Source organism: Myotis lucifugus, unplaced genomic scaffold (genome assembly GCF_000147115.1).
Source record: "Myotis lucifugus unplaced genomic scaffold, Myoluc2.0 scaffold_1126, whole genome shotgun sequence".
Taxonomy (NCBI): Eukaryota; Metazoa; Chordata; class Mammalia; order Chiroptera; family Vespertilionidae; genus Myotis; species Myotis lucifugus.
Genome location: NW_005872174.1, coordinates 17,056 through 31,299, shown reverse-complemented (window position 1 = coordinate 31,299; position 14,244 = coordinate 17,056). Strand labels below are relative to the sequence as shown.

At 57.1% G+C, this 14,244-nt stretch overlaps 1 protein-coding gene across 1 annotated transcript in view; it reads right to left on the bottom strand.

Annotated features, from left to right (window-relative positions):
- LOC102424797 (hemicentin-2-like) overlaps window positions 1-14,244 on the bottom strand; it is a gene marked incomplete at both ends in the record, with an annotated part of 105,169 nt that overhangs the window by 74,391 nt on the left and 16,534 nt on the right. Inside the window, 4 exon segments of the mRNA XM_023748081.1 lie at window positions 8,461-8,626; window positions 10,129-10,288; window positions 10,414-10,526; window positions 13,302-13,446. Of these exon segments, the coding sequence (XP_023603849.1) occupies window positions 8,461-8,626; window positions 10,129-10,288; window positions 10,414-10,526; window positions 13,302-13,446 (584 nt within the window).

Sequence of the window (14,244 nt, the reverse complement as noted above, 5' to 3'; positions counted from 1 at the left end):
CCTGGGATAACATATTTTCATGCTCTTCTCTTTCCTATAACTCTGAAGAATAGTCTGTTTTATGACTCTTAGGGTCCTGGACCTCTGCCAACTACTTGCTTTCCACTTATTTTCAATATCACGTGGGTGATTGAGATAGTTTAGAAGGGCAGAATTTAGGGGAGGTGTGGGGTATGAAGTTGTCCTTATTTAAAGTGTTAAAATAACATTTCTGGTAATGGATAAACTCACTGTTTTTCCCCCATATTGCAAAGCTGAGAAATTATCTCTAAGCCTAAGAGAATGTCCTTTTGATGAAAATGAAGCAGAACAATTAGAAGACATAAATAAGAAAGAGAAGAATATTGGAGAGTACTGGAAGAAAGCAAAGGACATTCTTCACAGAATAGAACAGCTTGAAAGAGAAGAAAATGAGGTTGGCTTCTTTGTTTCAAAGAATATAGAACTTTTTAAAAGTATTTTTGAACAATATAGGTTAGAAGGTAAAAGATTTTTCTTGCCAAGCTGTTCTTTAAAAAAGTCCTGGTGCACAGGATGTCGCCCACCCAACTGAGCCACACTGGCCAGGGCTAGTTGCTACTCATGTTTAAGAGTCAGATGCTAAAAGTCTCCTTGGAAAATTTGTTTACTGTGGATTCTCATAGGATTAAGTGGGTCATTTGGAGAAACTCCAATGTCTAATCTCCTGCCTAGAGATTGTCAACCAACCAGTGCTCTGGAATAAAAATGGGGGACGACAGCTTGGGTCTTAGAATTCAGTACGTAAATAGTTGCTTATTCTGTTTCTTGAATAGTTTTCTGCCTTCAGCTTTGCTTGGAGTCTTCCATTGTGGAGACTGTTTTGTCTCCTCCAGTGATTATATTTCCAGCCTTGGGAAGGGAGAGGACCTTCTGGTGTTAACCAACTACCTGCTAAGTGTATGTTGAGAGCTTGGTAGCATATGTTAGGTAGTTTCTTGACTTTTCCCATTGTAAGCTTTGCATTCAGGTTTATCAAGTCTGCTAAATAGGTTATCATTCACCTATTTGCTATTCAGTTTCCAAAATGTTGTTGCTTTTATTTCTTCTTTCATTTCTCCTGTCCTTGTGGGGTTTTGCCTTTTTTTAAAAAAACTGCTATTCTAATTGGTGTTTTAGAAGGACCAAAAATAACCCTAGCTGGTTTGGTCCAGTGGATAGAGTGTTGGCCTGTGGACTGAAGAGTCCCGGGTTCGATGTGCCCAGGTTGTGGGCTCAATCCCCAGTAAGGGGTGTGCAGGAGGCAGCGAATCAATGATTCTCTCTCATCATTGATGTTTCTATCTCTCCCTCTCCCTTCCTCTCTGAGATCAATAAAAAAATATATATTTTTAACAAAGAATCTCCTAGCTATCTGCAAAACATGCAGATTCCCAGGCCCCAGGTGGCTCTGAGACAGGTGTCAGGGGACCATCCCTTGGGAACACTGCCCAGGGACACAGGAAGTGCCCCACCCTGAGAAGCGGCACGGCAGAGCCGATGGGAGCCGGGCTGTGACAGCAAGAGGCCCCGGCACGACCCACCCTGTGCCTCTTGCGGGCTGACCGTGGGCCAAGCACTGCGTCTCCCGAGCCTCGGCGTCCTCATCGGAGTCACAGGAGAGGCTGAGCACCGAGTGACCACGGCGCCGGGACACAGTAAGTGCTCACGGAACGGCCTGCGGTCAGCAAGAGCCCCCGCCCCCCCTGCCTGGGCCCTGCCTGTCGCCCACAAGCTGGCAGCCACAAGCTGGGCAGCCCTGAGCAGGTCCAACGGGGAGGGAAGAGGCCACACGGGCCGTATCTGTCCCGGTGACTGGTGAACCTCTCCCTGCGCGGCGCCCTCTCCCGCTGGGCTTTCCCCATCTCATTTCCTTCTTTTATAAGCAGATTAATGTTGACATCCCCAAGCGAAGGCCGAGTCAGCTGGAGGCTGAAACGCACACTCCATCCACTCGGGGCAGGGATGCGTTTCCTCCAGGACTTCTCAGCGAACCTCAGCTGGCGACGCGGGGCCGGCGTGGGTCAGAGGAAAGAGGTCGGGGCTGGGAGGCAGCGTTCTGGATCTGAGGTCCAGTGTCTGCTAAAGACACGCTGTGCCACCTCAGGCAGGGCGGTCGACATCTCTGAACCCCAAGGACCCCTTTGTCTCAGAGGTCGCCTCCGGGACTCGAAGGACCACAGCACCCCTTGCTTCCTCCCTCACCAAGCCCTTAAAGCAGCGGTTCTCAACCTGTGGGCCGCGACCCCTTTGGGGGTCGAACGACCCTTTCACAGGGGTCGCCTAAGACCATTAGAAAATACATATATAATTACATATTGTTTTTGTGATTAAGCACTATGCTTTAGTTATGTTCAATTTGTAACAATGGAAATACATCCTGCATATCAGATATTTACGTTACGATTCATAACAGTAGCAAAGTTACAGTTATGAAGTAGCAACGAAAATAATGTTATGGTTGGGGGCCACCACAACATGAGGAACTGTATTAAAGGGTCGCGGCATTAGGAAGGTTGAGAACCACTGCCTTAAAGGGATAGGAAGTGGGAGCACCCGGGGGACAAAAAAAAACAATACAAAAGAAACTTCCAGAAATGTAAACAGGGTGTCTTTCCTGTGAGCAGCCCCAGGTCGCTTCCTAGAACCTGCTCCCTAGGCACAAAGGAAGAAACGGAAGAAGTGGGAGTCCATTTCCCAGACGGACAAGCTGAGGCCGGCCCCACGGAGCCTGTGCTCGCTTTCAGTGCCCATCTGACCACAACGCGCGTCACTGTAACCACCGTCCCCTGGGGCTGCCCACTGCCCGCTGGACAGAACCCAAGCACAGTGTCATGGCTTGGACGGACCCCCGGGCCAGTCCCCCTACCCCACCCGACCTCCCAGTGTAGCCCTGCACCATGCTCTTCCTCAGGGGCCAGGCCCTTCCCACCTCCACGCCTTTGCTCATGCTGTCTTCCTGCCTGGGACACTCCTCCGCCTCCTGTTCACCTGGACCACACCTGCTCACACCTCAATACTTCGACGTCACCTCCCCCGGGAAGGCTGCCCTGATGCCCAAGGCTGGTAGGTGCAGCCTTCGGACTCCCACAGCTGCCTGCCCTTTCCTCACCAGCTGGCTTGTGACCCAGCTCTCCCTCCACGTTCCCAGAAACTCGGCAGGTTTGGGGGCTGCAGCCCAGGGGTGGGCTCGGGGGCGAGGGGGAGCGGGGAGAAGTGGGGAGCACACTGCTGCGGTGTGCGTGTGGCGTAATTAGCGGCAGCTGCTCCTTCCTGGTGGCGTGAGTGTCCAGATGGCTCCGAGTGGCGCCCAGATTCCTGGGGAATTTCCTGTTTATGACATCCATCGGGCTCGAGCCTCCGCTGCCTGTCAGCTCCAAGGTTCACACGGCCACGCAGATGGGGGATGTGGACCTGAGAGGGACCCACTACCCCGCTGGGTCCCCTGGTCCTGTGAGCTCCAAGGGGGGCCTACCTGCCCGGAGAGACCAAAGGGCACCTGAGAGCAAGTGCCCAGAGTATGCACGTCCCAGGCCACACCTCACTCCCAGGCCACACCGCACTCCCAGCGCACACCTCACTGCGACCCCGGCCGGTCCCTCGGCCGGTCCCTCTCCAGGTCCCTCTCGTCCTTAGCGCTCAGGCAGTGCCCCGCTCGCTCCCGGTGAACACTCCTGGAGCCGTCAGGGCGCTCATCACACCCGTGATCACCTGTCCTGTCAGATGGCTCGGTGAGGGGGAGGCCAGGTGCGCCCAGGCTCCCCTGCCGTGTCCCAGGCCTTAGCACAAGTCCTGACCCACAGAGGGTGCTCAAGAAATGTTTGGCGGCAAATCCCCAGCAGTCCACGCACACGCTCCCCTTCCCACCTGCGCTCACACTGTTCCCTGCCGCCCAAGGACACTCTCCTGCCCCCCAGACCCATTCTAGGCAGCACCGGCTCCGGCTCTTCCATGGAGCCTTCCCTGGTGAGTCCAGGCAGGTTACACTTCGCTGGCGCTGAGCTGCGTGGAGCCCAGTTCAGCCAATTGCTCATCCATCCATCCACCCATCCACCCATTCATTCATTCGCTGGACAAAGAGGGGGTCCAGGTGGGCAGGCTGCCGCGGGTTTGAGGGAGTGCTCCGTCCTCAGATTGCTCCGAGTCAGGTGTGTGTCTGCACCCAGTCCCTCCTGCTGGGTCCCATGCTGTTGGTACCACTGTCCCCGTTTCTAAAGGACCATCACCCCGAGAGCACAGACCAGTGGTTCTCAACCTTCCTAATGCCGTGACCCTTTAATACAGTTCCTCATGTTGTGGTGACCCCCAATTTCATGGTTACAAATTGAACATAATTAAAGCATAGTGATTAATCACAAAAACAATATGTAATTATATATGTGTTTTCCGATGGTCTTAGGCGACCCCTGTGAAAGGGTCGTTGGACCCCCAAAGGGGTATCGACCCACAGGTTGAGAACCGCTGGCACAGACCCTTCCAGAAGGAGTGTTAGTGGCTGCGGATGCTCAGCCCTCCCCACGGACACCCCCACGTGCCCATCTGCTGGGACCAGAGCGGGGCCTGAGCCTGCACAGGGCAAGGGCCCACCCACCCGCACCAGGCAGCCGGGCCTTCACCCGCCAAAGGCCGCTCGACCCTCATCTCCTCGCTGGGGCCTCCCTGCATCACAGACCCTTATGAGGAAGCCCTGCGTGGAAAAGCCAGCTGGGGATCCAGGCCGAGGGGCCCGAGACCCCCCAAAGGACAACATACGCGAGAGGGAGAAGCGCCATCCGTGAGCCCGAGAAACCTACACCAAGCCATGCTCATGGCGGCTGCCACCTATGGGGTGGTCCCGTGTGGCCTGCACAGCGGAGCACCCCCCATGGATGTGCTCACGTGAAGCTCCCAACAGCCACCCCTGCACGCAGGCAGGTCCTATGCCCTCAGCCCGCGTTGCAGAGGCCTCCACAGCCACCAGCTGGTCAGGGCAGACCTGGGACGTGCCCCCCTCTCTGCTACCACCCTGCCAGCCACCGCGGTGACCTCACGCGTCAGCCCAGAGTTTAACTCACTGCCAAGTTTTCCAGAAAGAGAGCTGCTGCCATAGGCTGACAAGACCAAGACCTCAGGGCCACCGGGTCGGGCAGCAGGCTGAGCTGTGAGGACCCACCAAGGTGAAGACCCCACGAGGGGCCCTGGGCAGTCCATGCCATGCCGGTGAGGGAATGGCTTTTTGTCCTGGGTCACTAGAAGCCCAGCTGCAACCCCCACCTCTGTGTCGGGGGGTAACTGGGCCAGCGAGGGGTTGGGCGTGTAGATCACCCGCCCTTGCCGGCTGCCCCCTCCGCTCCCCCTGATGTGGCTGGATCTGGCCCAGTAGGGGACCCTGGCCGGCTGCCCCGGGGAGTGTGAGCCGGGCCAGGAGAGCTAGCAGCTGTCCCAGCCACAAACAAACACTGTTGCCTAGAAACACCGCCTCGCCCCGGCATTCCCGGGTGGACCCGGGGACCAGAGCCGCAAGATGCTCTCTGGCCACTGTTGCCTGTCCAACCCTTTCATTTCTCAGACGGGAAGACGGAGGGCCAAGTTCACCCAGCCAGCCGGGGGCGAGGCTGGGAGAGGACCCCAGGTCTCTGGCCCTGACCTCACACAGCCGGGCTCGTGAAATCCTGCCACCTTCAACTGTGAATTCACAGCTTGCACGGGCTGTTTGCACACAGCTGCCCGCAGGGTCAGCGGCACTCACTGACCAGTCCCCCCTGGACTCGCCGTGTGTTCTCGCAACTATCCCCCAAGGAAGTGACCAGGAGACAGAGGAGCATTTGTGCGAAGATGTTCCAACGGCCCGCTCATTAGCACCGACAGCTGGCAACGCGCGTGCCCCAGAGAATAGCTTAGCAACATGGGAGAGACAAACGCCCGGAATGTTATTTTGTCCTTTAAATGACAAGCAAGTGACGTGGGCCGGGAGGAATCAGGAAAATGGGTGAGCGGAGAGCAGTGTCGACGATGAGGGCGGAATAGAAGACGCGCACGTTTAGTTTCGCAAACGCCTGCCCGTGAACACACGGGACAGGGCTGTGCACACGGGCAGGTGGCTGAGGGCGGCAGCGGCTCAGACCCCCCACACGGCAGCTTTGAGGCTGAGCCTTGGGACGCCCTCGGAGAAGGAAAAGGATTGCCCAGCCGGCGTGGCTCCGTGGTTGAGCATCGACCTATGAACCAGGAGGTCACAGTTCGATTCCCAGGCAGGGCACATGCCTGGGTTGTGGGCTCGATCCCCAGTGTGCGGCGTGCAGGAGGCAGCTGATCAATGATTCTCTATCATCATCAATGTTTCTATCTCTCTCTCCCTCACTGTTCCTCTCTGAAATCAATAAAAATATATTTTTAAAAAAGAAAGAAGGAAAAGGAGGAAGATGAGGAAGAGCAGGCAGACAGCAAGCCTGTCCCCCACCCACCGCCGTCACCACCCCTCCCCCTCAGTGTGTGTTTCCATGCAGTTTTTAAATCTCCAGTTTCTGGGCGAATGGCTGTGTCTGAGAAGACTGAGCTGGGCTCTGTGTGTGGGGGAAGCAAGCTGTCCGCGTGCTGGACGTTTCACAGAAATGGAAGAGGGGCGCCCAGAACCACAGGACACGGAGCTGCGAGTGACGTTCACATGCGGCTTAAACGCCGTCCGCAGTCGGGAGGCCGTCCACAGTCACCAACAAGCGGAAACCCAAATGACCCTCCAACGGCGCACGGATCGCCGACACACGGTGGCCAGGCCGCACCGCTCCGGGGAATATTGCTCAGCCACAGAGAGGAACGAAGCTCTGACGCCGCCACAACATGCAGGAACCGAAAAGCATGCTGCTCCGAGAGAGAAGCCGGGCGCGAAAGCCACACACGGCAGATTCCCTGCATCCGGAACGTCCAGAATAGATGAATCCAAAGGCAGAAGCAGGCTGGTGGCTGCCGGGGCTGGGGCAGGAGGGGAAGTGGCTGCCAGTGAGGATGGGGGCTCGGGGGGAGGAGGAGAAGCTGGAAATGTAAATTGATGGCGGTGATGATTGCACAACTCCGAACGCACCGGACTTAGAACTGCACAGCCTGTGAGTTACATCTCAATACAGCTTTTCTACTGAACCAAGGGGACGCGAGGGAAACGGGATAGCAGATGTGACCTCTTTCAAAAGCTGGAAGCGATGCTTCGGTTTGTGAACAGCAGCAGGAAACTGTCAGGGGGAGCGGCGCTCGGGCACTCAGGACGGACCGAGCGTCGCACATCCATCACCAGCCGCACGAGCATGTTTAAACCGCGGCCACGCTGCAGATGGAGGCCCGCGGCCGCACGACTCGACGGGCCCGCTGGGATCAGCGCTCAAGGCTGATGGGCTCCAGGGTCTGCGCTCCTCACCCCGCCCGCCCCCAGGCCTGTGTTCCTCCTCATTGAGATAAACTCCCGGATCTCATAAATCTCAGAGAGAGCTGGAAGCCGGCAAGAAGCGGAGAGGGCAGGGGAGAAGGAACAGAGCAGAACCCAGGATTGCAAAAGCGGCTCCACAGATTTACGGCTCCCGGCTGGTCCGTCGCACATCACAACAAGAGGGGTGAGCACGTGGGAATTGCGGTTTCCCGTGTCAGCAACAAGTCGTAAATTCACAAGCACCTGGCCGCCGGCCACCGCCCAGCCAAGGGGCTGGGACCAGGCTCTCTGGCCAAGGGGCTGGGACCAGGCTCTCCAGGGAGCGATGTGGGCTCCTACCCGCCCCCCCCCCCCCCGCTGCCCACCCCCACGCACCACCTGGAGCTGCAGAGACACCCCAGGACATGGGGTGGGGGGACCCAGCCCAGGCACAGGACCCCGGCTGCCTGCAGGCTGGAGGTTTGGAAGGGCTCAGCAAACAGATGTTCTGAGATAGAGACCCACATGTGGGTGTCAGAGGGGTGGGGGCGGCACAGACCTGTCTGGATCGTCTCAAAGGCCTTGCCAGGGCTGATGTCACCGGCCTGAGCCGCAGCCGCCCCCCGCCTCCGAGGGTCAAGGGCCTCAGCAGTGTCAAGGCTCTCTTGTCTGGAACCACCACCCCCACACCCCTGCCTGGGGGGCGTGCGGCCTGGCTTTGAAGGAGACCCAAGCCAGCCCCCTCTCGCTCCCAGGACACCCGACAGTTAGGGAGAAGCCCTCAGTTCAGCTCAGATCGGGGGCTGCTGTGCCGATCACAGGAGAGTCTGCGGGCAGCTCCCAGCAGCCGGGGTGTGAAACGCGGGGCGCCTGCCATTTCCGAGGGGTCTCGCCCTGGGCGTCACGGACCCTCTGAGGGTCCTCGGAGCGGCTTCAGGGGACCAGGGACAAAAGCGCTGCGTGCAGAAGGGAACGCACACCCCGTGGAGCATCCACAGGGTCCTCACACGCCCGGTCACTGGTCACTGGCCACCTGAGGCCAGGTTCCCCCTAAACCCCAAGCTCTTCCCCTGCCCGTGCACCTGGGTTACCTGTCAGGGGCGGCTGGCACAGGGTGGGAGTCCTTGGTCCAGGTGACCAGTGGGGGTGGGGAGCCTTGGGCCTCGCAGTCCAGGGTCACCTCGTCACCGGCCTTGGCTGTGACTCTCAGAGGCTCGTCCGTATCATGTGAGAAATTCCCGTGGATCCTGGGCTTGGCTGTTGATGGAAACAGGCAGAAACTGTGAGCAGGTCAGGGGGCCATGGGACGAGGCCCCAGGGGACCAGGACAGCTCCCCAGGAAGCTGAGGTGGCACTGCCTCCCGGGAGGTGCAGAGGGTGGGTGTGGCTCTGTCATCATGGGGGAGTGCAGGTTTGGGGGTGGGCTCGGACCCGATGGTTTCCCCGGTCCCTCCCCCCCGAATCTCTCCACCGCCACCCTCCCTCTGGAAGCTCGTTCTGCTAGGATGACACGGATACGGAGCCCCCGTCCCAGCTTCTAGCTTCTCTTCATCTGCTGCTCCTTCCCTGGGGACATTCGGGCGGGTCCTTCCTCCACCTCTTCCCTCTCCACCTTGTCCCCCATGATCATCCCACTTCCTCCCACACATCAGGCACCAGGTGACACCCAATCACCAGGTGACACCCCGTCTCCCTCTGGCCTCCTCCAACCCCATCGGGGTTTACACTAACCTGTGCCCATCACCTGGCTCTCATAGGAAGCGGAGGCTCCTGATGGCAGAGACTACCCCAACCCCTCCTTCTCTATGCCCCCCCACATTTCCAGCCACGTGCTCATACACGGAAGGCACCAGGACCTGTCTGAGCACCCATAACCACACAGGCCAGCCAGCTGGGGAGGTGGAGGCCCAGGCAGCCCTCGTGTAGCTCCCTATACATCATGACGCTGAGAGAGACCCCGCTGGCAAAAAAATGTTTGCAACATGAAAAGACCGGCTCTGAGAGTAAACGATAGGAGACCGGCCGTGCGCCTGCTCACTCAGCCAGACGCTACTGAGGGCCCAGCTCTGCGGTGCCCGCGCAAGGCCAGGCCCCGCCCCCGGTCCTCACAGCTCCCGGGGCCACAGGGAGCACTGGTGCCCAGCGGCTCGTGCACAATATTTATGTGCTCACAGTTGTGACGGGCATTGTGAAGGGTCTAGTCCACCCTCCACAGCAAGGTGATTTGACTCAGCCCGAGGGATCAGGGAGAACTGAGATCTGTGGATGGGAGGAGTCGGCTGGGCCAAGAGGTGGGGGAGGGCCTCCTAAACGGAAGGAACCGCACGTGCAAAGGCCCTGCGGCACGATGGCCCATTCGAGGAATTGGAAGGAAGTCAGAGGGTCTGGGCACAGAGCATCAGGAGGAGAGGCTGGCGGGGGGGTGCCCAGGTAGGGGGCAGGGGCCCAGCATAGGGCTGTGTGTCTTTCCGAGGCTTGTTAGGGTGACGGCTTCCCCACACTGGCTACAAAGGCCGAGACGGAGGAAGACAACCACCACACGATTTCACATCTACGCAAGTGGGAGCCACTCTCTGAGCACGTCCTCACTGCGAGGGACAGCGCTCTGGGAGGCCGGCTTTGGCTGGAGCGTTCCTTGGGGAGAGTGTGGGGGCAGGTTGATCAGGGCCCAGGGAAGATGCCGTACGGTCAGTGTCCCGGTCCTGACTCCACGCCTGCCGAGCCCCCCCACCCCCAGGATGGGGGCAGCCTTCACTCACTGTTGACGGACAGCCGCATCTCCTGGCTAGAGAAGCCCACGCTGTTGGTGGCCGTGCAGACATAGGTCCCTGCGTCCCGGGGGGACGGCTGGGCGATGACCAAGGTGCCATCCTTGCTCACATTGTAGTGGGGACCGCCGGAGGCCAGGGCATTGGTCTCCTGTGGTGGAGTCACTGGTGAGTGACATCAGCAGAGCCCACACCCACGGCATGTGCACCGCTCCCCTCCCATGATGCACGGGGCCTGGCCCTCTGTTACCCTCAGTGGTCACGGGCTCCGCCTACCTTGGTCCAGGTGACGGTGGGGGTGGGGACTCCTGAGGCCACGCAGGGGAGAGAGGCCGGAACCCCTTCATTGGTGACGTGGTGGGTGGCAGTGGGCCGGATTCTAGGGGGCACTTTTAAAAAACAAACCAGTTTTGTAAACCACAGTTCACAGCAATATCCACACTGGCCCAAAGCAGAAACAATCAAATACCCATCAACGGATGATGGGTGAACAGGATTCGGTGTGGCCATACTGAGCATTCCCCAGCTTTGACAAGGAGGAAAGATCTGGTGCTGCCCCAGGCACGAACTTGAGGACATGACGCCAAGGGCGATAAGCCAGACACAGAGGGACAAATACTCCGTGACTCCCTCTATCCGAAGCGCTCGGAGTGGGCAAACCAGAGAGCCAGGACGTAGAATGTGGGGCGCCAGGGCTGGGGGAGGGTGGGAGTCAGTGTTTCATGGGGACAGAGTTTCCGTTTGGGAAGATGAGAAAGTTCTGGAGATGACGGTGATGACGGTTACACAACAATATAAATCTACTTCGTGCCACTAGGTTGTGCCCTTAAAAATGGCTAAAATGGGGCCCGGCAAGTGTGGCTCAGCGGTTGAGCGTCGACCCAGGAACCAAGAGGTCACCAGTTCGATTCTCAGTCAGGACACATGCCGGGTTGCGGGCTCGATCCCCAATAAGGGGGTGTGCAGAAGGCAGCCGATCAATGATTCTCCCTCATCATTGATGTTTCTGTCTCTCTCCATCTCCCTTCCTCTCTGAAGTTGATAACAATATTTATTAAATGGTAAGCTCTGTTATGTAGATTTTAACACAATTTAAAAACAACAATGTCAGCAGCGGAACACAAAGGTGTGGTCCCTCAGTCACCGCTGCTGTGCGGTCAGGCCCCAGGCAGAGGGCAGCCGTGCCTGGGAACCAGCCGTGCCATTTCTGCGCTCTGGGACTTTGGATAAACCGTTTCATCTCTTGGCACCCATACTCCTTGACCAGCAAAAACAACTAAATGAACCCCAAGTCACTGCCCACTCTCTGAGGGTGGACGAATGAGAAATGGCAAAAAATAGAATTCACAGAACAAGTGGATTTGGGAACATGTGCCACAGCCACCTGGGCACCATCCGGATCCGCAAGCATCGAAACGGGGTCTCTAAGAGGAGTGGGGGGTGGGGGAGACCAGAGCGTGTTCACGCACCCACCCGACCCCCCGGGACTCGCTCTGCGAAGGCAGCCTGACCCTGTGACCTGGACGTTGGTTTTCCCCTAAAAAATGGAGAATAGTGAATTCTTCCCGCTCATCCGTGGGGATTTTATGAAACAAGATTTTTTTAAAAGAGGGTATTAACAGACGTGGTAAATGACAAAATATAACCAGGCTTCCTTTAAACGTCTCGTCTTACACAAAAGAGAACGGAGGCACCTGGGTGGGAGGGCGAAGGGAAGCAGGGACTCCGGCGCTGTGCGTGGGAGAGGAACGGGAAAAACACACAAAAAGCCCTAAAAATGGGCCACCCCGGGACTCAGCGCTCAACTCCACTTGAAGGGGTTTGTCCTAAGGACACTCGGCCCCGTGGGCAAAGGTGGAGGCACGGACGGTGACCCCGGGGTGCTCACGCGAGGGGACAGGCTAGAGCAGTGATGGCGAACCTTTTGAGCTCGCGTGTCAGCATTTTGAAAACCCTAACTTAACTCTGGTGCCGTGTCACATATAGAAATTTTTTGATATTTACAACCATAGTAAAACAAAGACTTATATTTTTGATATTTATTTTATATATTTAAATGCCATTTAACAAAGAACAATCAACCAAAAAAATGAGTTTGCGTGTCACCTCTGACACGCGTGTCATAGGTTCACCATCACTGGGCTAGAGGCTCACGGCTCATCCACACAGGGCACGCAGCGCACGCAGCCTTAGGCCGAGGCTCTGGGAACTTACTGATAGAAAACATTATAAAATCTAGTGCCATGGGAAACACGCAGGCTCAGACAGCGGTGTAATAATGTGGCCCTGGCGTGGCTTAAACACATGTATGTATATGTGTTTATAAGGAATTCATACACAGGTGGGTAGAAATATAGACGCATATATAATTTATGTAAAGAATGTGTGGCCGAAACCGGTTTGGCTCAGTGGATAGAGCGTCGGCCTGCGGACTGAGAGGTCCCAGGTTCGATTCCGGTCAAGGGCGTGTGCCTGGGTTGCGGGCATATCCCCAGTAGGCAGTGTGCAGGAGGCGGCTGATCGATGTTTCTCTCTCATCGATGTTTCTAACTCTCTATCTCTCTCCCTTCCTCTCTGTAAAAAATCAATAAAATATATTTAAAAAAAAAACAACAAAAAGAATGTGTGATTTAGCCCTGGCTAGTGTGGCTCCGTCAGTTGGGCATCGTCCCATGAACCAAAAAATTGCCCGTTTCATTCCTGATCAGGGCATATGCCTGGGGTTGTGGGCTCGATCCCCAGTAGGGGACATGCAGGAGGCAGCCCATCAATGTTTTGCTCTCACATCAATGTTTTTTTTTCTCTCTCTCTCTCTCCCTCTCCCTTTCTCTTTCTCCAAAAATTAATAAAACTACTTTTTGAAAGTATATAACTGATATACAATTTATTACATACATATTGGTGTGTGTGTAAGCTCACATGTGTATGCAGTATGAAAGGTACACACTAAAATGTAAAGTTATTCTGGTTAATCTTAGCTTTGCGTATTATAGGAGTATTTTTTACTTACCGATCTGGTCTCTCAATTTCCTACAGTGACTATGTACTACTTGTGCAATTTTTTTTTTAAACAAAGGTATTCAAGATCAAGTTCCCCCCACGCACCTTCCCCCATCCCGGCCAGCTCCCGGCCCCACCCCACAACCTTGGGCCCCAGGACTCACCCTGGACGACCAGCTGCACATGCCTGTGCTGGGAGCCGGCCGTGTTGGTGACCACGCAGCTGTACTTCCCCGCGTCCTCCTGCAGCGCCCGGTCCAGGTGGAGGCTGCCATCAGCTCGCACCGAATGCCGGCTGCCGGCTGGGAGCTGTGAGGGAGGGAAGCACCAGCTCAGAGCACAGGCCCCTGCAGAGCCCGCTGAGAGCGAGCCCTCAGAAGCCACACTGCCCGCCAGGCCCGCAGGGCGCAGGCTGGACGAGAGAAGGTGGGGGAGCTGGTGGGGAAGAGGGGGTGATGCTATGACTGCTCAGCCCCCAGTCCTTTCCAAAGACTCATTCAGGGGTAGGCGGGCCTCACCCTAGCACCTCCCTCACTCCACTCTCCCATGGCCACTGGACAGGACGAGACGCCCGACCCAAGCCGGGTCGATGGGGGTCTCCCCCGGAGGTCCCCCGTCTCGAGAAGCACCCTGTTTGCTCTGCACCGGGGCCCAGACAGCAGTGCCAGGACCGGGGCGGCGGGAACAGAAAAGCAACCCCACAATCGCTGCAGCGTCTCGGGGGCTTTGAAGTTCCATGGGGGCGAGGGCTCCGCCTTAAAGCCCAAAGCCCACAAGGACCCCCTGTGTCTGAGGACAGTGCCGAGGAATTGAGGGAAGGGAGGCGACGGCGTGCCCGGAGAGGGGAAGAGAAGAAGTCAGGGTGCAGCAGCCTCGTGCGCCCAGCACCGAGCTAGGCCGTCGGGCGGGTATTCAACCGCACAGGTCACTCTCTGCCCGGAGCTCAGAACGGGGTGACCAGTGCGAGGTGTCTGCGCCCCGACATTCCCGCTCCCAGACCTCAGCACTAACAGGACCAGATCCCCTGCTGAGCTCCAGGGGCGGGGCCACACGAGCTCGGCGGGACTTTAGAGCAGGGTGGGGAAGTTCCGCCGCGGCCCACGTAAG